Source organism: Schistocerca piceifrons, chromosome 11 (genome assembly GCF_021461385.2).
Source record: "Schistocerca piceifrons isolate TAMUIC-IGC-003096 chromosome 11, iqSchPice1.1, whole genome shotgun sequence".
NCBI lineage: Eukaryota > Metazoa > Arthropoda > Insecta > Orthoptera > Acrididae > Schistocerca > Schistocerca piceifrons.
In genome coordinates, this window is record NC_060148.1 from 22,192,595 (window position 1) to 22,215,553 (window position 22,959).

A 22,959-nucleotide genomic window follows, 5' to 3' on the forward strand; every position below is an offset into this window, starting at 1 on the left:
GCAGCAGTGTGAGACAGAAACCGGCAGCATAGATTTATTGCATATGGCAACTGTCTGCATTACATATTTCCATTGTGTTATTCATTGTAAAACATGACTATCATGAGTGAGAATTCTGCAGGAAACATAAATTAACAAGGTTATATGAAAAATCTGTTGTAAGTACTTCCTTATTTTGAAATGACAAATGATCATTGACACACTTATTATTAACAAGTCAAGTGCTTAGCTTTGATTATTAGCATTGAAGGCCAACTGCATATGCGAGTATTAACAAAGGGAAAGTAGCCATGTAATAAGTATTGCAAAACATTACTTTACTGGCTCATACTTAAATTTAGTCATATTGACAGAAATTGTTTGTACTTAGGGTGAGACACAATAGTAAATATAAATACTTAAAGTAAATGCAATGGTTTTCAAAAGAGTCTATACTCATTTCACATTTCAAATTAATAATGCTGCCTATTATGAAACAGCCATACTCATTTTTGGAATGTAATTCTTCAATTATAGAGCAGTGAGAGTTTTAATGCATCACTTAAAATGGACATGTTAGAATACATCTGCAGTACATAAACTGTAAATACTGTTTCACCTTCAAAAGAATTACCAAAGGAAATGATTGAGGAGTTGATCCTTGTAATTTGTTGTTTTCTTGCCTCAGTTGCTATTACTAGAAATACCACACTCATTTAAAGTTATCTAAGAAACAAATAGTTAATTTTATCATTTCTGAGTCTCTTACTTGTTGAAAATTAAATTTTCACAGATATAACATAGTGTAATGTGCTCGAAATACTTTTTTACAAGGATTTCATACACCTCCACAAAAGAATAAACATGAAACTGTTTTTTTCTACCTTATGTTTAACAGTCTATTGAGTGGGCTTTAGATGTAATGCTTCTCTGGGTTACAATAGCTGTTTATGAGGAGTTGGTATTTTGTTTAAGGTACCATTTCAATATTTAGATGATCTACAAAAACCGGGATATCTAATCAGATTGCTCAAAAGCATTTACAGTAAAAAACTGATGTTAACTGCCTCATACTTCATGATTGCAAAGCTCTAGAAAATAGTTTCAACAATCGAAGTTGCACACAATCAAACTGTTATGACTATTAAAGTGAAATTTAATGTAGTATTTATGCTAATACATGTGCAGAGTTCTGCATATAATCCTTGGTAGCACTAAAAGAGATAAGAAACAGTTGCTTAGTTCTTAGGTACCATCATAATAAAGATTTGTCACTGTTCACTATGATTGCAATACTGTCACTGTTTTCAGTGCTGTCTCCATAACACATTGTTAACCAAAAACAATCAGGTAATATTTTCCTTATATTGATGATACATAAAGACTCTAGGAAAATGATTTAATGTCTGTTTCAGTTTCCTATTACATTTAAAATTCGTTGTGTAATTTGCATGACTTCCTTTGGTTTTAGCAGGACCTTTCCTTTGACTTAACTACACAAACAGTTAACATTCTCTCTAGCTATTAATGGGTTTTATCATATTTAATATAATTCGAAGTCTAATGTCACTTACGTTAACAGAATGACATACCCATACTGTTCCTAGCAAGAATCAGTTGTGTGTTGCTACATGTAATTCACTTCTGTGATTTCTGGTACTGGCAAAACAGCCCATTATCTGTTGTTTGATTGTAGTTAAATGGTCTGTGAGAGTGCTCAGTACATATGGAAGAACATAGCGAGTGAGTCACATAGTGCACATGTGTGTGCATACGAGCGCATGCGCGCTCTCTCTCTCTCTCTCACACACACACACACACACACACACACACACACACACATTTATATGTAAGCGAAACAATGAAGTCATTAGTTACAATAAACCAAAATATTTTAAAGTTGACATGATTGGCTAAATATTCCAAGAAGCATACAAGTAGGAGGAGATATGATACAAACAATTGAATATGCAGATGAACAAGCAGTGTTGTGAGAACCAGGGGAAGAAATATAATTTATAATGGAAGATATCATAAAAATTGTGAAATGTTATTGAACAATGATAACGTAGGAAAAACCAAAATAATAACAATCAGTAAACTTAAAGATACTGTCAAAATAACGTTTGGAAGGAAGACCTTAGAAAAAAGTAAGAGCTTTCAGATACTATGGAAGTTTGGTGGCATAAAATGGTAGCTAGTTGGAGAAAATAGGAGACAGATAATTTATGGATAAAAGATATTTTAAAGCAGTGAAACATATTTTGACTGACAAAAGAACAGGCAGAGATAAGACAAACATATGCAAAGTGTTTTGCTGAGGTGTAGTGTTATATGGGAGTGACTCATAGACAATTGAAGATATAGTGGAAAATTATTTGGACAGTTTTGGAGTGGATAAAAATGGAATCAAAATGAAATGGACAGACAGAATGATGTGTGAACAAATAGTTCTAAGAATAAAAAAAAAAGGAACATAAGGGATGGAAATGGCAGAATGAGGAAAACATGTTGACTGGACGTATGAATATTGGAATTACAAAGAAATTACCTATAGTGAAAACTCATCAAGAGAAAGATTGCACAGAAATCTTGGAATATGAGAATGGACAAAGTCAGCAATGGAGGCACAAGGCAGTGGAAAGTGGAAAGCATCCAGTCCATAGATTTAAAAAAACCTTTTCATGCTCTTATATTTTCCTTTATCCTGTCTTTCATTTCGCATCCATGTGAGGCATACTGCTCTGATTGTCAAAATGGACATAACTTAACTGATCACATCTGTACTTACAGTGGAATTGCTCTTGTAGTACTAAAATTTAAATATGCTCACATAATGGAATTTTCCGATAATTTATTCACATTTATCATACAGGCCTTAAAATAAGCATGTACATCCATAAATAATGAGACCATTAAGTAGATTAGATACTGATGAATGATACTATCTCAACTGACAGGTAAGTGAAGTTAGTAATTATTCATTGTGGTATCTACATATTTATTAGTAAATTATGAAAATTGTTATGTGGTATACTGGATGTTAACTGCAGTATCATCTATAGTGTCATGTAAGTCAGAGACCAGTATAACTTACAAGTAATGCAAAATAACTGTCTTTCAAATAGCTGAAACTTCTAGCTTCTGACAATCCGGTATGAACGTTGTGAATTTAGCGAGAACTTTGTCATGAATGCTTATTTTCCTTTTAAAATTTTGTAAGTTTGTTCCATAGTCTACATTTGTGATGCATCAAGAAATATCAATAAACAGCATGAGAGGTGCTGCCCTAAACCATCAAATTTGGACATCATTTATGTGATGCATACAGTTAAATAAAATTATCAGAAACGTGTTTTCTCAGAGTCCAAACACTGACAAAGTCACTGGCAAATCTGGTATCACTTTATATACCTCATGTTAAGATAGGCTCCAAAACTATTAATGTTTAATTAATGTAATTTTATATCCACATAAGGCAGAGGTTTGATTATGGATTTCAAATAGCATTGATTACTTATGGTTTGTACATCAAAATTTCTTCAGAGACGTGACAAGCATTTGATGCAACAGATCTTATACTGTTTGCTAAAACTTATAGAATGCCAAACGTTTAGCGTAAAAGGAACGTTATGTTGCTTATAATTGTTTCAGAATTATATGTTACAGCATTAATTGTAAGACAATGAAGCACAGATGTTACTAGTGTTGGATAAAAATCAATGGCAATGCTAAAGTAACATGAAGGATGTGCATCCAATGGTATGTGTGCTGTATGTAGCTGGTGACAGGTCAGTTGAGGTAGTACAATGAGTGGCGATGGCTTTGAGTCAGTGTTAGTGTGTACTGAAAGTACAGAAGGCCAGATCAAGTACCCTAACAGTATGTTTAGGAAACATGAAAAATGTGTAGATCAAGATTGAAGTGGCACATGATCTGTGTGCACAATGGTGTTTCCAGGGACAGTATAAGGCATGTGGTGATGCAACATTGCCATTGTATATGGTGGTGGAATGGGTGAAAATGTTTTGGGATAGGAGTGATGTCATTCAAGATTGGCCCAGTCAATGGAAATGTACCGGTTATCCTCGCGCACAGAACATGTGCCATGAGTTAGCTGATCACAAAGTGATGGTTATTTTCCCATATAATTCTCATGGGTTAATCCTGCACAGGGGTAGTCAGAACATGTGCCATGAGTTAGCTGATCACAAAGTGATGGTTATTTTCCCATATAATTCTCATGGGTTAATCCTGCACAGGGGTAGACAGAACATGTGCCATGAGTTAGCTGATCACAAAGTGATGGTTATTTTCCCATATAATTCTCATGGGTTAATCCTGCACAGGGGCAGACAGAACATGTGCCATGAGTTAGCTGATCACAAAGTGATGGTCATTTTCCCATATAATTCTCATGGGTTAATCCTGCACAGGGGCAGACAGAACATGTGCCATGAGTTAGCTGATCACAAAGTGATGGTTATTTTCCTATATAATTCTCATGGGTTAATCCTGCACAGGGGTAGACAGAACATGTGCCATGAGTTAGCTGATCACAAAGTGATGGTTATTTTCCCATATAATTCTCATGGGTTAATCCTGCACAGGGGCAGACAGAACATGTGCCATGAGTTAGCTGATCACAAAGTGATGGTTATTTTCCCATATAATTCTCATGGGTTAATCCTGCACAGGGGTAGACAGAACATGTGCCATGAGTTAGCTGATCACAAAGTGATGGTTATTTTCCCATATAATTCTCATGGGTTAATCCTGCACAGGGGTAGACAGTCACTGCATCCTACTATTGCTCTTTCTTGTGACATCATCTTTGTCCTAAACTGACATCGTGAACCCTGTGCAGTAGCTCCTGAAGGAAGTCAATCACAATATGTGCATGATGGGGGCGCGAATTGTCGTCCATGAAGACCAGTGCCTCGCCAATATACTGCCCATATGGTTTCACTATCAGTCGGAGGTTGGCATTCGTGTAATGTACAGCTGTTACGGCACCTTCCATGACCACCAGCAGTATACGTCGGCCCCACATCATGCCACCCCAAAACAGCAGGGAACCTCCACCTTGTGGTACTCGCTGGACAGTGTGTCTTAGGAATTCAGCCTCACCGGGTTGCCTCCAAACACGTCTCTGACGATTGTCTGGTTGTAGGCATATGTGACACTCATCAATGAAGAGAACATGATGCCAATCCTGAGCAGTCATTTGACATGTTGTTGGGCCCATCTGTACCATGCAGCATGGTGTTGCGGTTACAAAGACAGACCTTGCCATGGCTGTCGGGAGTGAAGTTGCGCATCGTGCAGCCTATTGCGCACAGTTTGAGACGTAACAGGACGTCCTGTGGCTGCATGAAAAGCATTATTCAACATGCTGTCGTTGCTATCACGGTTAGTCCGAGCCATAACCCATAGGTAGCCGTCATCCACAGCAGTAGTAGCCCTTGGGCGGCCCGAGTAAGGCATGTCATCGACAGTTACTACCTCTCTGTATCTCCTCCATGTCTGAACAACATTGCTTTGGTTCACTCCGAGATGCCTGGACACTTCCTTTGTTGAGAGCCCTTCCTGGCACAAAGTAACAATGCGGATGCGATCGAACCGTGGGTTTGACCGTCTAGGCATGGTTGAACTACAGCCAACACGAGCCGTGTACCTCCTTCCTGGTGGAATGACTGGAACTGACCGGCTGTCAGAGCCCCATCAGTCTAATAGGCGCTGGTCATGCATGGTTGTTTACATCTTTGGGCAGGTTTAGTGATTTCTCTGAACAGTCAAAGAGGCTGTGTGATACAATATCCACAGTCAACATCTCGCTTCAGGAGTTCTCTTAACTGGGGTGATGCAAAACTTTTATTGATGTGTGTATTTGCATAGCAGACCATTATTTGATGTATCCCAGCGCCACCGGCGGACATCTGCATGAAGTTTGTTGTTGGTGGTGAACGTCTTACCCCACATATATTCTTTCATTGTGTCAATAGGGTATAGTCGCTAGAGATCAGATCCGGTGAACATGGAGGATGTGGCATCACAGTAAACCCTTTCCATTCATGGTAGCAATGTTCTGGCAATTGCATTGTGGCTGCACATTGTCATGTTGGAGCAGAACACCATGGCCACATTGTCTGTGGTGGTATTGTTGAGTGTGTTTTTGGAGTTTGTGCAGTAAACTGCAATCCTTGATCAATGTTGAGGGTCGTATTAGGAGGGAGCAAGACTGCCAGCAGTATCCCTTCCTGATCACAGAACATTGCTGCCATTTGTTTCTGCATTACTGGCCCCAGTCATGGCTCCCAGTATGATTCCACTCCACAGATTTGCGTTTTCTTTTTGGAGTCTCATGGAAGAGCCATACCTCATTGACAGTGACCAGTCACCTAAAGAAATCGTGTGGATCTACGCTGTACTGTTGCACCAACCTTTGGCATACCTCCACAAATTTCTGTTTCTGTGCAATGGTGAGAAAATGGGGCATCCATTCTGCACACAGCTTGAAATCCTCAGGGGATGATGGTATGGGGTTCCCCATAATAGAGCAGTTGCCTTCTCCAGTTCAATAAACACGATTTGCCTGTGCCCCATTATCAGTTCATTGACACTGGGCATTCTTTGGTTGGTGTGGCTGGTGGTTGGATGGATGTGCAGTGCTTTATGTTTTCCAGCACAGCCTGTGCTGTCTCTGTACTCTGGCAACCAACTAAACATGGATCTGTGACCTCGTGCAGATACCCCACATGTGGCTACTGAGTTCTTGTGTATGTCTAAAGCAGTCACTTCGTCCCTTCAACAAACCACACTGTCCACTGTTGCCCATGCTTGTCTGCTGCAATATTGCCCTATCGATGTCCACCAGCATACTTACAAGTGGAAAAAATGCTGCTGCAATATACCAATATATCACCATATGATGGTGGTAGACAGTACTAAGTCTGTCTTCATGCATAAATCGACACACATTTCAAACTGCTACTTTGCAGGCGTTATATGAGGAGTGCCAATCAATACTGAATGAACTAAATGTACTAACAAGGCTACGGAAGGCTGTCAAGTCAATGTGTCGTGGGACATTGTTCAACAATGGGTTTATGCTCCATGGCAATGGCCCAGCAGATTCTGTATATTTCACACACGTTGCTTCTTTGGGCCATCAGATTTTGTCTCAATCCTTGTATTCTCCTGTGGTGCCCACTGACTTTTTACTTTTTTGTTATATGAAGAAACAGTTGTGTGGAGGCATTTCCAAAATGATGATGAACTGATTTTCAAAGTGAAACGGTTCTTGAACAGCCAAAATGCAGACTTGTACAACGAAGGTCTCCGCCAAGTCATTCAGCGAACAGAAAACTGTGGTATATTGAAGTTTGAATACATAGAAAAGGACCTACAACACCATCTAGTTCATTTTTTTGGGATAATAATTAGGGCAAATCGACAGCTGTACTGACATAAACAGTGTTGACGTCCATGAAAGGTTAAAAGCTAAAATGACTTTCTCTTCTACTATAACAATTTTAACTGACATACTGTGTTCATGTCACGAGGCCCCAGTCAGAGCCCAAACATTACTTTTAAAATTTAAGTTATGCAGTCGGTAATGTAAGTGTAACTTGCCCATATTCTTTAGACTAAGATTGGTTCGTAAAAATTCTTATATGTAATTCTTATATATAATTACAGAAAAACTGGAGGATAGGATTTATGATGAGGTTTTTTTTTGTTTTTTTATTTTTTTAAAAGTAGGGCGCTCGTTATTTGCATTTTTCTACTCAGTACACACAAAAAAGATTCTCATGGCTGTATGAAGGGTCTTATATTATATTATGATTATAGAATAGTAGGATGATAAATACAAACTGGCAGGGCAAATGGACGTTAGAAGACTTAAGAAAAGATGGACAGACAATTTGTGAAGATGTAAGTAGGCTCAGTGCCTAATGCATGAATTGTAAGATAAGAAGAATGACGACAAGAAGGACTATTTTTCGTGTCAGAGGAAAGCATCAGTAGTCATCATAAATCCTATTTCTGCCATTGATGTCCATATAAATCTTCTGCTGTACAAAAAAGGAAAATCCTTATTTATGTATAGCCCCTTGCGTTACAAAACCACACTATTTTTACTACTGTACAATTTTCATTCTTGTTTACTTTCCACTTATCAAAAAAAGAGTTTTTCCAGTACATCAACATGTCACCCAGAAACATTGTATTAGTGGTTTATTTTGAAAGTTTATTTTGTATAATAACAGTACTTTCTGTGAACATTTTTTTCATTTATGAACTGCAGGAAATAAAGTACCAGAATCACTGTACGATTTATGAAAAGTGAACGTAGTAAGGTAGTAGGTTTCACACACAGATAGAGAGGCAGCACAACGACCAGAGTGAAGCAAACTGAACAAATGTTGCCTTTCCAAAAGTAAAAAAAAAGGAGGGTGGACATGATGTCAGACAGAGAAAGATAATGTGTCTAACAACTAAGGGATAATGTTCAGCTATCAATATTTAGCAATTATGGCCAGAGAGGATTTTACTCCTAACACTTGATATACATGATATTTCTGCAGTTACTTTAACAAATACATACAAGTACTTCTGTACCAAACGATATAGGACCAGTCTTCATGTGGTTTAATACACCTTCAGCATACTTAGACATGCAATACAGAAAAATTCAAAAATCAGTTGCAGATATGTGTGACCCACAAGTTCAGGAGAAGAGAGTTAAAAGAAGGTTATCTTCAAAGTTTGCTTCTGTATAAACAGTATTTGAAATTTTTATTTGAAGCAAGTGAAATAAACTGTATGTTACATGGATCAAATATGTAAACTCCCACCCAGGGAACAGATACATCACGACACAACCCATCCAGACAGTAGAAAATATGACGAAGTTGCTGCATGATCGTGAGTTTGTGAAACTAATACTTGAGACATAGTCTAGCTAAACTAACATCCTAATGAATTGGTTAACCACCTGCTCATTAAATGGATGCAAACTTCGCAAAATGATCACTCACGTATAAAAGAATACCAAGATTGTTTGTTAGAGTAGTTTGCACTTTTTACTTTGCATACTAAGGATTCATGTTGTAATGAAAGGTTATAATCTAAGACAAGTATCTGTTCATAAAATATTATAGGCCCATCTGCCTGTAAACATATTATTTAATGGGAAAGAACACTGCACTTAAAAATTCCAGAAAGTAACATAAGCAATTAATGCAGTAACACCTACTGCAACTGTCAAAAACTAAATAATTTATTTTATAAAACGCCTTCCTTCGAGCAAATTTGTTTTCAGTCAGAACAATAACTTACACTATTATGCTACAGACATTTCAAAAATGTTTACAAAGTGTGATGCAAGCCTTTGTCAGACATCTCTACCATCAAAAAATTCTTGGAATTTCGTATGGGCTAAGTTATATGCTGTGGAAACCTTGGGTAAAACAAACCTTATTACACATGTAAACAAATACATCAATGCATACAAAACACATCACAGTTACAGAATATATGTAAATATATCCACTTCAGTCATTTATTGAGATACACTGCTTGAAAGTTTCTAAGAAACAACTGACACTTGCTAAGGAACAATTATGAATTGCCATGGAAGAACTGACAATTTCTACAGAACGCCCAACCAATTGTAGTACAAGGAAATGTAGAGGGCAGGGAGCGGTAATTGCAGTGAAACACGTGTATGAATGCTCTGTGTGCATTCAACAATTCATTCAGCATAATTTTTGACAAATGTGGTTGTGGAACTGATTAATGCTACATTCCTTATGGTACAGTAACATGTCTCCAAGATATCATTTGAGTGCTTATGACTGGACAAGCAATTGGTTGGCTCGATGTTGGTCACAGTGTCACTACTGCGGCCACAATAATGCTGAAGGTGGAAATGCTATGTGAAAAGAAGCCAGTGGTTGTAGACGGACCACCATACAGCAAGAGGATCAATACATAGCCCTACTGGTGAAGAGGAAAAGACACTTCACTCCTAATCAGATCACTGCAGGCCTTGTAGCTGCAACCCGAACACTTATCTCCATCAGAAACAGAAGTCTGGCTGGTTTGTATGCTTGGGAGCCTGGTAAATGCATCCCACTTCAAGCACCCCATCGCCATGAAAGAGTTCTTTGCTGCAGGAAGCATATTGGTTGGGGCCTCCAACATTTGTCCAGAGTGATGTTCTCTGACGAATCTTGTTTCACTGTGGCAAGTGATTCTAGTCACCAGTTAGTGTGGAGAGAGAGAGGAACACATTATATGCCACAGAATGTTCGTGAACATCATTGGTATGGCCTAGGCGTTATGGTGTGGACAGGCTTAATCCACAATGGCCAAACACTGTTGTCTGTCTTTGCCTGAGATACTGTTACAGCACTGCAATATTGCAGGGAGATTATTCTAGTCCATGTCAGAGTGTTTAAGGGTGCCTTAGGATTAAAATTTCTGTTTATGGAGAACGGTACTCACCCACATAAGACTTCTGAGGTGTCAGACACACTGGAAAGTGAAAATATCGAAGGTATCGAATGACCTCCATACTCTCAGGACCTAAGCACTACACATTATGCCTCGGATGCTCTTGGCAGACGTGGTTTTCAATAAACGCCCCCTCCCTGAACTGTGCAAGAGCTGAAAACCGTCTTGAGACAGGAGTGGGACTACATCTCCCAAGGACTCCTTAAGAGTGCAAAATATGGGTTAGTGCCTGAGGAGAGAACGTTAGTTACAGAGAGTCCCATATCGATGTGTATGTTGGAAGTCTGACCTGTGTCAGAGATGAACGTACGAACGTTATACTGCTTTCCCATGTGTTGAAATTCGTACCGTTTTTAGTTATAAATATATCACTCCACCTTTTTTATGTATGTATTGTGTTTCATGTTGTCCATCATTGCCTGTGATTATTTCTGTCCAACAATGTCTCTGTTCAATAGTAATTGTTAGGCAGTGTATGTGAGTTTTATTATGTTCTTAGCACATAGCAGGCACGACTCCAAAAAGAAGTTCACCAGTAGTGTAGCTTACAAAATCACACACGCTCTCTCTTGCTTTCAAAACACTCGCAGAGACTTCCTGAAACATGGTGGCTAATAGCATGTTTTGGCACTACAGGAAGTGCTGAATACCATAGCGCAGTTTCTCTCTGTATTATCTGTCGTTTTGGTTTCATGTGATAATTGATTAGGAGGACTCGCATTAGAAATATTTGGTAATGAAACGACCAAAACACACACACACACACACACACACACACACACACACACACACGAAACTGTACTTCAGAATCTTCTAATAGATTATTTATTTGTTTCATTTTGGAATTACATAGCTCTTGTTAAACCTGCATTTTACCGAGAGCAATAGTTAATAATTTATTATTATCAACTGATTCAAGCAATAATACTTTGGAAATCGTATGTGCTTTAAAAACTTGTTGTGATGAACAATAATTTACCTTCTTCCAATGCCTCATTTTCCTTCAAATCATTCAATATATGTAGTGTGTACAAACAGATGTAAAGTGTTGAGGGCACCAATAAATCTACTAAGCAGTCTCGGAAATGTTATTGCTATTATAACTGAGATACATGTTTCTAACTCATACACTGCGTTGATGTCAAAGGCATTTGGTTTTCATTGTATCGCTTCGTCTGAAGTTGACTGATAAGGTTTCTGCTCCTTCATTTCCACCTTGTGGAGAAAACACAGCTCTCAGAAACGCGTAAAAAATAGGAAGTAGAACTAATCAACTGAATTATCACCTAGTAGCTACCACATTTATGTGTAGCAGAATATTTATCTTCGGTTTGGCTGGCTGGCTCTGAGCACTATGGGACTTAACTTCTGAGGTCATTAGTCCCCTAGAACGTAGAACTACTTAAACCTAATTAACCTAACGACATCACACACATCCATGCCCAAGGCAGGATTCAAACCTGCGACCGTAGCGGTCGCGCGGTTCCCGACTGAAGCGCCTAGAACTGCTCGGCCACAGCGACTGGCTATCTAGGTGCAATTTGCATGAAAATGCCATGACACAAAACGGCCATTTGGATGCACTTTAATACCTTTTCTGATGTCTTGACCACACTTTTTATTATTCCCAAAATCACCTTACGGGTTTCGATATTCCGTCATTTTCAAAGGCTATAAAATACAACACAAAACTGGTATCAGAATATATGAAAGTATGTTACATTTCTACATGAATTGGAGATGTAGTGTAATGAGTAGAATATGGCTTCTAGCTTACCAGTGTTATTTCAGTCACATACATTGTATCTCACAAACATTCTCAATCATGAGCTACCAAGGGACAAAGTGCAAGCCAAGTGGACTAAACTGCTAGGCGGCTCTGGATACATAATATTCGCTGCATTTGTTTGTTTAAAACTGCATTTTTGTCAGTACATCGTATAAAACAATTCCATCACCAGACAATTCATGAAAAGTAATCATACGATGTTTTACAAAAGATATTTCCTTACAAAACAATATGTAACAGATCTTTTGAGTGGTCTAAAATAGTACATTGGAAGAATACGCTGAGTGGTGCAATGTACATGAGGCCAACTATCTAGTAACAAATATTTTTTTTTCTTTTTTGTTTACAACTTACAGTTTGCCTACATAGACATAAGAGGCTGAGCAGCCGTACCATCCTAATCTCGAAGAGCTGCCCTCCAGGACAGAGGGCTGGCTCCAGCTTGTCTCCAGCGGTAGCCCGCCTTTTGTTAGGCGCCGAAGTCTACACCAGTGGACATGGGGTGAGCAGCAATCCTTCTGTGGACGGAGGCCAGGTCTTGTGGTGACTGCTTGTGGAACCATGCCACCCCATCGAGCTGCACAGACTTCGTAGGTGGTGCCACCAGAGTGTGGTACCTTTGACTAAATACGATGGGAATTTATGCAGGTTTGATGCTTACTTGTTTCGTGAAGTGCTGCTTTCGGACGTGTACGCCATAACAAGTCCATGGCTTGGGGGTGTAGCAACTGACCCTGTGATGCCACAGCCAACCTGCTTTCCTGCTGTGTTGTCGTTTTTTTTGGTGATGCTTCTTGCCCTGCTTGCAATGTGGAAACTGGCTGGTGGTGTTGCTGCTGCATTTGATGTGATGGTGTTTGGTCAGCTCCATGATCGTCCACTTCCTGGACCATTGCAACAGCCATGGTAACGTCACTACATTACCAAATAGTGTTGAAAGATAGTGGTGGCACTACAGAAAGGTCAGCTTTCATTACTGAGATGCACAATACACATGGATACAAACGAATCATAACAGGCCAAAGTTTCCAGATATTGTACTGTATATGACAAAATCTGAAATGCAAATGTGGCATTTACATGTTTAAATACTGGAAATTACATGCCCACCACTTATAAGACGTTACTTCTGTTGTTCACATGGTTTTTTAACTGTCTTCCGCGTGGTTTACTTGTTGCAGTTTATTGATATTTTTTTAGGTTATTTAGCATTTCGTTTCAGGATCAGAAATTGATATTTTGCATTGATTCCTCAGAGATCTCTGCGATCTACGAACATCACTTAAATCACTTTCAACACGACCACATCTCTCCAGCTTTAGACTACACGTTCTGTGCAAAACAGAAAGCTGATATACATCTACAATGAAAGTATCTGAACACACATCTAATATGCCTATCAACATGAACCAAGCAAGAGCAGTCACCATAACAGTAGGAACAATCAACTTTCCATGGTCACATTCAACAATGAAGTCATTCAGCATGGATGATTAAATTTCCTTAGAAGATTGCAGCCAGGAGGTGTAAATCTCCCTCGTCATTTTAAAGGGAAGTTCCTTCTTTTTGGAATAACCAGATACGAACATCAGTACAGACAAAAAACTTTTGGTATCTTTGATATATCAAGATTCTTCTGTAACAGCACAGAATATTTTTCAAGATTCACACACTCATCAAATGTGCCAGAATAAGGAAACAGAGTTCTCAGACGGAGATTTTTATTCAAAGAATTAAGCAGTACTATATCTCTGAATCTCAATGTTCCTCATTTTCTAGCATTTGGATATAACTTAGATAGTAATTTGCACCACTAAGTTGATGATAACAGCTAAATCTACCTTCAGGATTGTCATACTGAAACTCACTTGGCAATATGTAATTTTGTACATGGATGGTATCTGTTCTTTCGGGCTTGCATGTCAAGAAGGACAGACAAGATTGATTCAAACAGCAGTTGTATATGATAAATTACAAAAGAAATATCTGACATTTAGCAAATTTTCATCCACCGCTGCTGAGTTCACTCAATGCCCCACTGAAGCTAAAAAGACAGATATTTTCGACAAATGTAGAATTTGTTTTGTAATGTTGAGATCCATATGGAATCACGACTAAAAATGCATCAGAAATTTTGATTAATGTGTGAAAAGTCTGAGGACTTAAATATTGTGAAGTAGGAATACTCTGTCGACAGTTTCTCACCCATAATGATGTTTTCCTTAAAAAGTGTAACTCTAAGTAACTATTGATCCTGTAGATTCCCTGTACTCATTGTTAAATCTTTGACATTCATATTCACATTTTATATTGGCGATGTGCCACCAGCTACAAATTATTTGTATGAATGGTGCTGTGGATTCAGACTGTGGAAAGCCTGTTTTTCTAGAATTAAAAACCTTTAAAGCAATTACAGTTCTTCCAGATAAAACCTTGACTGCTAGGTTAACAATTTGACTCCCAATATTGTAAGGAAATAGGGCCTTATGTGACAACAAATGACTACTTTACTAATGACTCCTTATTTTTCTGTGCATCCATTCCAAATACACAAAAGCTGAAGTAACTAAGGTAAAAACTTTCGAAGTCAGGGAACTTCAACACCCTCCCAGGCTTAGCAGTCCCACCCTTTATGGATAAATTTCAGCATATGTACAATGTTAGAAATTTCAGTTTCTAATATTGTTAACAGGATGAGAAATATAAGGCTTCAGAACACCAATAAGAATAAATATCTTATAACTTTTTCGATCTACTGCATTATTTTCCGTTACTGACACAGTAAATCCAGCTTTCTCTACATAACTATTTACATGTAAGAACACACAATGCAGCTGTGCTGCAGTGAAATTGCTGACAAGTTTTATCGACACAACAGCTTTGAATTTTGAAACGACATTGGATATTATGAAAACCTGGTATGTTGTTACTATATCACTGTCATCAGTTTTACTGGCACCATAATTGTATTTCCTTAAAAGATCAAGTGAGGTTCAATGTAAAGTTCATCCAGGAGCATGTTTACCACTATTAATTCACGATCTTAAAACATTTTTCTTAATCTTCAGGTAATCTGTACTACCATCTGCAGTGAAACCATTTAAGTCAAACTTTATCGGCTTCCTTACATTGCTTGAGGGCAACAGATGCTTACACGAATAACCACTAGCGTGCAAAGCAGCATATGTTGATGGTTAATGTACATTAAGAGAACCTAACAATAACAATGTATTCCCACTGTACCTGCGTCTGTTGTCATTTTTAGTTCGAAACTGGATGTTTCAGTTATCATTCGCAACTGTGAACAACCATCACCTGAAAAACTCTCCTCTGACGTATTCACCGTATTTAGAACAATAGCTTGGATGTTTAAGATGTCTTCTTTAGACACTATTGGTTCAACATATTTAATTAGGCTATCCAACACATGCTTAGATTTTAATGACACATATTCGTTGGACATTTCATGCTAGGTAATTTTATACTTTGTCAAGGAACGTAGGACACTCAGTTTTTCTGAACAGTCACTGATGTAATAATTTTTGGGTATTTCATCACTAGTAGCAATAAAAACAGCACTATCGTTTGGCTACTCTGAATACTGCAGTAATGATTCTTGTGTATATGGGTAGCACTTGACAAAATATTTGTACAAATCTCACAAATTGTTAGTAGCATTCTGATATTCATACCACCTATAATCTTCCAGGATTCACACCACTGCTGTTTTTAAAATTACCATATATCGCGGTACATAATTTTCTGCGTGATGGTCCAGCTGTTGTCAGGTATCATGGCAGGTTGAGGAAACCTGATGGCACTGCATTTGGTTTCCGCTTTGGATAAATCCTTACGAAAGTCTTTAATACTCCATCAACTGTAAATTGTTCTCTTTTTACTTTGCTCTATCATTAAAATACTTTATGCATATTAAAGGCTTCTTCAGCTTTTTGATGTCAGTGGGAATTTTTCTCAGAAACATTTTCTTTAGGTCTCCATCACTGAGCAAAGAAAATATGCCTGCTGTTTCATTTTGTGGTCTATGATTGCTTTTACAGCCACCTATTGTACAGCACCTCAACATTTCCATTGTCTGAAAAATACAACGTAAATAGACACAATTTCGAAAAGTATTTGTATATGTTTGGTTAATTTATACAATAAATTACAATATAACTTTGAAGCAAGATCCTTGATAACACTCATTGGTCATTAAGAAATTACAGTAACTACTTGTGTTAGCAATGAAGAAATACTTATCATTAACAGAACTGCAACTTCATGACGTTCATTTTAGTAGCTGAAGATAACAATAACAAATAATGAACTGGGCAGTTTAAAGTTCTGAAAGATGTTTACAAACGAACTGCTCGACTGATTTGCCTACATCACCAATAAGATGTCTTCCAGTATCCAGGCCAATATATTCAGTCGGCCATTGGAAGTTTTCTGATGACATCATGTCCCACCTGTTAAGGTGTTCTTTCACAATACGTGAAGGCATTTGTGGATAAGAAGCTGATCGAGCTTAGTGACATCACAGTAGGGTATTCTACATTACACTACACAGCGAGATGTGAAGGAAAGAATCTGCCAAATCGGATTTTGACTCATGAAGAGGAACATAGCCAATGAGATGCTACATCAGTTTTACATCATAAGTGAAACTTAGAACACACTTGTGTGGTTGGTTGAGTGTTTAAGGATGCCAAACAATGAACATCATCAGTCTCCTATTTGCCCCTGAAGACTGAAGCAGTGTACCCGACCTGTCTGCATATAGAACGAATTCTGAGTGTGAGAAAGTGCTTTAAACGTTTACATATTGTGTATCTGAGGCAGAACATGGGAACCAGCACAGTATTCACCTAGTGGGATATGAAAAGACGCCTAAAAACCACAATTTGCTTGGTGCACACCAACCCTCGTCCATAAGCCACCAGGCTGTTTCGAACTAGGGTCAGCATAACATCTGTCCTGGAAGCCATTACAGTAACATCCATGGCTAACGTGTAGGAGACCCCATACTGGATTAAGTCCTACGGAGTTCAAGTCTGTATTTGGTGATTTTCTATTACACTGGCGAGCCACATTAATATGGGCACCTGTTAAAGGCCTGAATAATCACATTTTGCAGTGACGACAATTTCGAGGAGCGCAGGAAGACAGTCAGTGATGTTCTGGAAGGTACTGACAGGGCTGTGGAGCCATACTGACTCAACTACCATGGGTGGCTGTGGTAGGTTTCTCAGCTGAGGAACAGCCCAATTGAGATGATCCCCCAGATTGTCGATTGGGCTTTAATTTGGGGAATTTGATGGCCAGAAGAGTATGGTAAACTCACGCTGCTTCTCTTTGAACACGCATGTACTGTGTGAGCCGTGTGACACATTACATTTTCCTGCTAGTAGATGCTGTCGATCTGAGGAAGAAGAAACTGCATGTAGGGGTGGACAGGGTCCCCACGAATTGATGCACACATGTGTTGATCCGGTTGTGTCTTACAGAATCACGAGATCACCCAGGGATTGCCGTGTGGCCTGGAACCTTGTGACAATTGTTGCAGGGTGTTTTGCTTTCGAACGTTTGACGCCACGCATGCCAAAGGCCATCTGTCCAGTGGAGCGCAAAACGTGATTCACGTGAGATGGGCCAACTGCTGTAACTCTGTGGACTTCCAGCTGCGGTAGTGGCGTAGAAATTTCAGCCTGCGTCGCCGGTGAGCAGCAGTCAGCCTGGATATATGAACCAGGCGCCTCCTGCAGATCCCATAGACACCAACTTTGCTGAATAGTCGTTGAAGAGACTCTGCTGGTAGACCATTACTTCATCTGGATGATCAGTTGCTAAACAATTGCACCTCTAGTCGCTTTAATGTCACTGGACAGTGTATAACTACATGCTATGAACTTAAGCTCTTTCAGAGTACCATCAAATGAGGAATCTCTCGAAAATGCGTCGCTTGGTACGATTAATTGTAGTAAAATGACGGGTAATTACGTATCAGTACTTAAAGGCTTCTCGTATTATTTGGTGCCTTCCGTATTATAGAATGCATACTATAAAAGTATGCAGTTTCAGTGCTACGCCACACTCACGATTTATCAGAAGCGCAACGTTTTTAGTACAGTTAAATAATAAATATTGACATCTATGGTTACAGCCTTTAGATGTTTGCGTGATGGATAACTTAACCGTAGCTATCATATCAACGCTGTAGCGTAATTGGTAGAATAGTGGACAATGATGAGAGATGTTGAAGATTGGCGTCTCGGTTCCTCCGTGTACTTTTTTTTTTATTTCTTGTTGGGCTTTCAAACAAATTTTATAGAAGTTTGATCTGCAATACTCCGTGTTATTTGTTACAGATAAGAAAACTCTTCATCCAGAAGACAGAGTTAGATTTTGAGAATGTGGCAGGGAAACAGACTAATTACATACAAGACAGCAGTCTACGTCACTGCTGTAACTGGTTCCTTTCTTCTTCTTCGACGATCACTAACAGAGTTAACACAACTCTGTTACATGCGCCCATTTTCGTAAGCAGGCTGTGTGAATTGAACGCTAGATACATCTGACAACTGCTGCTGGGGAGTGATGCGGTCGCTAATCATAATGAACAGCAAGTCAAGTCCTCTAAGGTGTAGCAATCCCTTTTCAGAGAGTGAGGAAACCACGATGATTACTATATCTTGGGTGATACATGATCAGAAACGCGCCGTGTATAGTGACAGCTTTAGCCATTACATATAAACTGCTAGTTTTGCTGAGTGTGTTTGAGTTTGAAAATACTAATAAGTCTTTAGAGCTCGTAATGATTTCGCCAGCTCTAGGAGACAGGAATGTGCCTTGGGCCAAAGCCAAATGCCCACAAAGTAGCAATTATTGATCGTTAAAAGTCATCTCCCCCATTTAACTGTCTCTGAAGTAGTTTTTGGATGGTGGTTCCTCTTCGAACTTCTTCATATTAAGTTAGTAAACATGGGACTCTCTGCACACAGACTTTTTGAGAATCTGAGCTTAGAACCAGTTCCTGCACTAAGACATTGCTAATACATTTCTGTCGAGGTTAGGTTTCAGAACTATTTATGATAAGTTTCAGAGATGGCATTTGGTATTGTATAGTATGATGTTTTGTCATATCCACAACTTACAATACTCTAATTAACATATTCGGTTGTTGTAATAATGAATCCTACCCTAACAATCTTGTACACAACTTCAGTTTCTGACTCAGTAGGTTTGAGTGTCTCCACACAGTTTCCATTTCACGTTAGTCAATCCTTTCGGTATACACTCAGATACACTCAAAAAATATCACTGCTGTCAGTTTTGGACTTTAGTCTTTAGCTAATGTGATGAGAGCTCCACTGATTCTTAGGAGCACCTCATATCCCGACACTAGGCTGTGCATGCTTCGGCAATTGATCACAATGATTTTAATCATTTCATCCGTGAGCGTCATTTATTTAGATCTTACACTAATACTGTGGGGTCTCGTATGGCTATAATTACCTGCACTGCGTGGAGAGTCACCTAAGCTTAGAAAAGTTAGTGTGCACCTTGCACACAATCAGCCACCTTTGTACCGGTCTCTGATGTGCAGTGCACACCTGACTCTCTAAGGGGGACCCTGCAGTTCACAGTCTTATCACATGAGTCAGGGAACTCATAGACTAGATTGTCACAGAATATTTCAAGTCCCTGCTTCAACCCTTCCTCTCGACTCAGAACCTGAGTGTGACATCAGTCGTGGGGACAATGATGCAGAGTGTGAAATTTGCTGGAATTCTGTGAGAGCGACTGGACATTCTCAGCCTTCTCTGACAGTCACTGGAATGATTCAAGTATGACCTTAGAGACCAGACACCAGGAATTGCTTGTTCCAGTATGTACCACAATCCCAGTAGGTCGCACCTTGTTCCCTTAATGGTCGCCAGGACAGTCTCTTCAGCATGTTGAATGAGTTCCCAAGGCATACTCCCAGAGTGAACCTGGTGTTCCTTCCCACTCCCTGTTGCCATTTCCCTAAGAGGTACGTTTCAATTGCCTATGACTGACAGACCCCTAACCTTTTGTTTGCCTCCCTCTGGTACAGAGCACAGCAGGCTTCCTAAGATGTGAAGTATGTGTACTGTTTCAGTTACAGTTGTAGTGCACGCCAGTACTGCAAACTCATTGGTTAGAAGGGATGGGTGTAATACACTGAGTTCTCTCTGGTTGCTGCCTCAGCCATACACATCCCCAACCCTATCACTGACCCACCAGTCACAGTGAAGTGGATGAGTGGTTATTAATCCTGGAGGCCTACAAGCTGTGAAAGAATATTATGTACCAGTCTCCACAGGAGAGGATACTGTTGGTATCTCTAGTACATGTCTCTTGCTAGCTCCACCAACAAACCCTTTCGCTGTAGCTTCCATTATGTGATATTAAGCAAACTAGCAAACTCACCCTGTGCCTAAGAACAGCACTCGAACTTGAGCTTCACCCTAATTGGTGAAAGCTGAAATTACAGGGTTATTACAAATGATTGAAGCGATTTCACAGCTCTACAATAACTTTATTATTTGAGCTACTTTCACAATGCTTTGCACACACATACAAAAACTCAAAAAGTTTTTTTAGGCATTCAGAAATGTTCGATATGTGCCCCTTTAGTGATTCGGCAGACATCAAGCTGATAATCAAGTTCCTCCCACACTCGGCGCAGCATGTCCCGATCAATGAGTTCGAAAGCATCGTTGATGCGAGCTCGCAGTTCTGGCACGTTTCTTGGTAGAGGAGGTTTAAACACTGAATCTTTCACATAACTCCACAGAAATAAATTGCATGGGGTTAAGTCGGGAGAGCGTGGAGGCCGTGACATGAATTGCTGATCGTGATCTCCACCACGACCGACCCATCGGTTTTCCAATCTCCTTTTTAAGAAATGCCGAACATCACGATGGAAGTGGGGTGCAGCACCATCCTATGGTACGTTTAGCTCCCTGCTTGCTTTATTCGTCGACTTCCGCGGGCTACGCGTGAAACTTACCCGCACGCGTTCAACCGTTTCTTCGCTCACTGCGGGCCGACCTGTTGATTTCCCCTTACAGAGGCATCCAAAAGCTTTAAACTGCGTATACCATCGCCGAATGGAGTTAGCAGTTGGTGGATCTTTGTTGAACTTCGTCCTGAAGTGTCGTTGCACTGTTATGACTGACTGATGTGAGTGCATTTCAAGCACGACATACGCTTTCTCGGCTCCTGTCGCCATTTTGTCTCACTGCGCTCTCGAGCGCTCTGGCGGCAGAAACCTGAAGTGCGGCTTCAGCCGAACAAAACTTTATGAGTTTTTCTACGTATCTGTAGTGTGTCGTGACCATATGTCAATGAATGGAGGTACAGTGTATTTATGAAATCGCTTCAATCATTTGTAATAGCCCTGTATGTAGAAGCACGACCGCAAATCGAATGTCCAGACGGAGGTTTGAACAGAGTTTCGCTGAAATACAACTCCAGTGCATTTAATATTCGATTGTGTCATTAGCGTAATTACTTTTGGCTGTGAAGAAGTGACCTGTGATACGTAATTTTAACGATAGTGAAATGAGCATTTCCTTTACTTTCTCGCAATTTTTCATTTACAATTAAATAATAACTTTAATTTTGACGCTCTTTAACATTCTGTATAAGGATGTGCCTCTATATACTGGCTGACAATATTATTTGGTGTGTTAACATACTTCCTTTACAGCTCCATGTTGTGGATCACTTACATACAGATTATGTACAACATTTTAAGTTGTTCCCTTACGAAGCTCTGAAATTGATGAAACTGTTTCCAGGGTCACTATATTTGGTACTGCTGCACAGTTTTCTTATGCAAGTTAATTGCGTCCACTTTCTTTGCAGGGCTGTGACGACCGCCATCTGCAGCACAGTTCCTGGCGCAGCTGCTTGCCGGCTCTGCTCATCAGCCTGCTCGGCCTGTGATATTCACATAACGCGAGGGATATTAGAAAAATAATGAAAACTTTGGTACATTTAAATGATCTCATTTTAGTGTTAGTATCTCTGTAAAATAGATTCATGAACTCGACATATATGTCAACATAAATAAATATCTGTAATATTCTGATGTTGGACTAATGCTCTGGAAACAGTATCCGGCATTACTGACTGCGAATAATGTGCCAACAAACGAAAATTAGCAAGCCTTCAAAAGATATTTAATGCAGTAAAAGTATGTCATCGTATATAGTATAGTTAATACACTATTTATTACACATATCATGTAATGAGATACATGATGTTTTGTTATGCAAGCAATAAACTATTCAATGATCTCATGTCAATAAAGTATCTCTACAGAACGGAAGTCTTCAGTTGTATATTTCTTTATTTCTCAGTCATGGTGCCCATGACAATACCTTTTCTACTATGTCTACTTGAGTTATATTGCATAGTGCTGTCTTTAATACAAGAACATCGTTGCAGCAGCTGATTTAGTGGAATGTTATGTCACATAATTGTAATGGACTAGAATTGCTTACATCTCTACTCACACAACCATCTACTACAATTTCTAACCTTTAGTGCTCCAGCCCTAAAATTTCTAAGCAACATTTCGCTAACTGGCTTAACTAGCTGCACTGGCTGTTGTCACTCTGATTAATTATGTC

At 39.2% G+C, this 22,959-nt stretch overlaps 1 protein-coding gene across 1 annotated transcript in view; it reads left to right on the forward strand.

Annotated features, from left to right (window-relative positions):
• LOC124720242 overlaps positions 1 to 22,601 on the forward strand; it is a 219,654-nt gene extending 197,053 nt beyond the window's left edge. Inside the window, exon 5 of the mRNA XM_047245558.1 lies at positions 22,190 to 22,601. Within this exon, the coding sequence (XP_047101514.1) occupies positions 22,190 to 22,197 (8 nt within the window). The 3' untranslated portion in view covers positions 22,198 to 22,601. The remainder of the gene's footprint in view (positions 1 to 22,189) is intronic.
• The last annotated feature ends 358 nt before the right edge of the window (positions 22,602 to 22,959 follow it).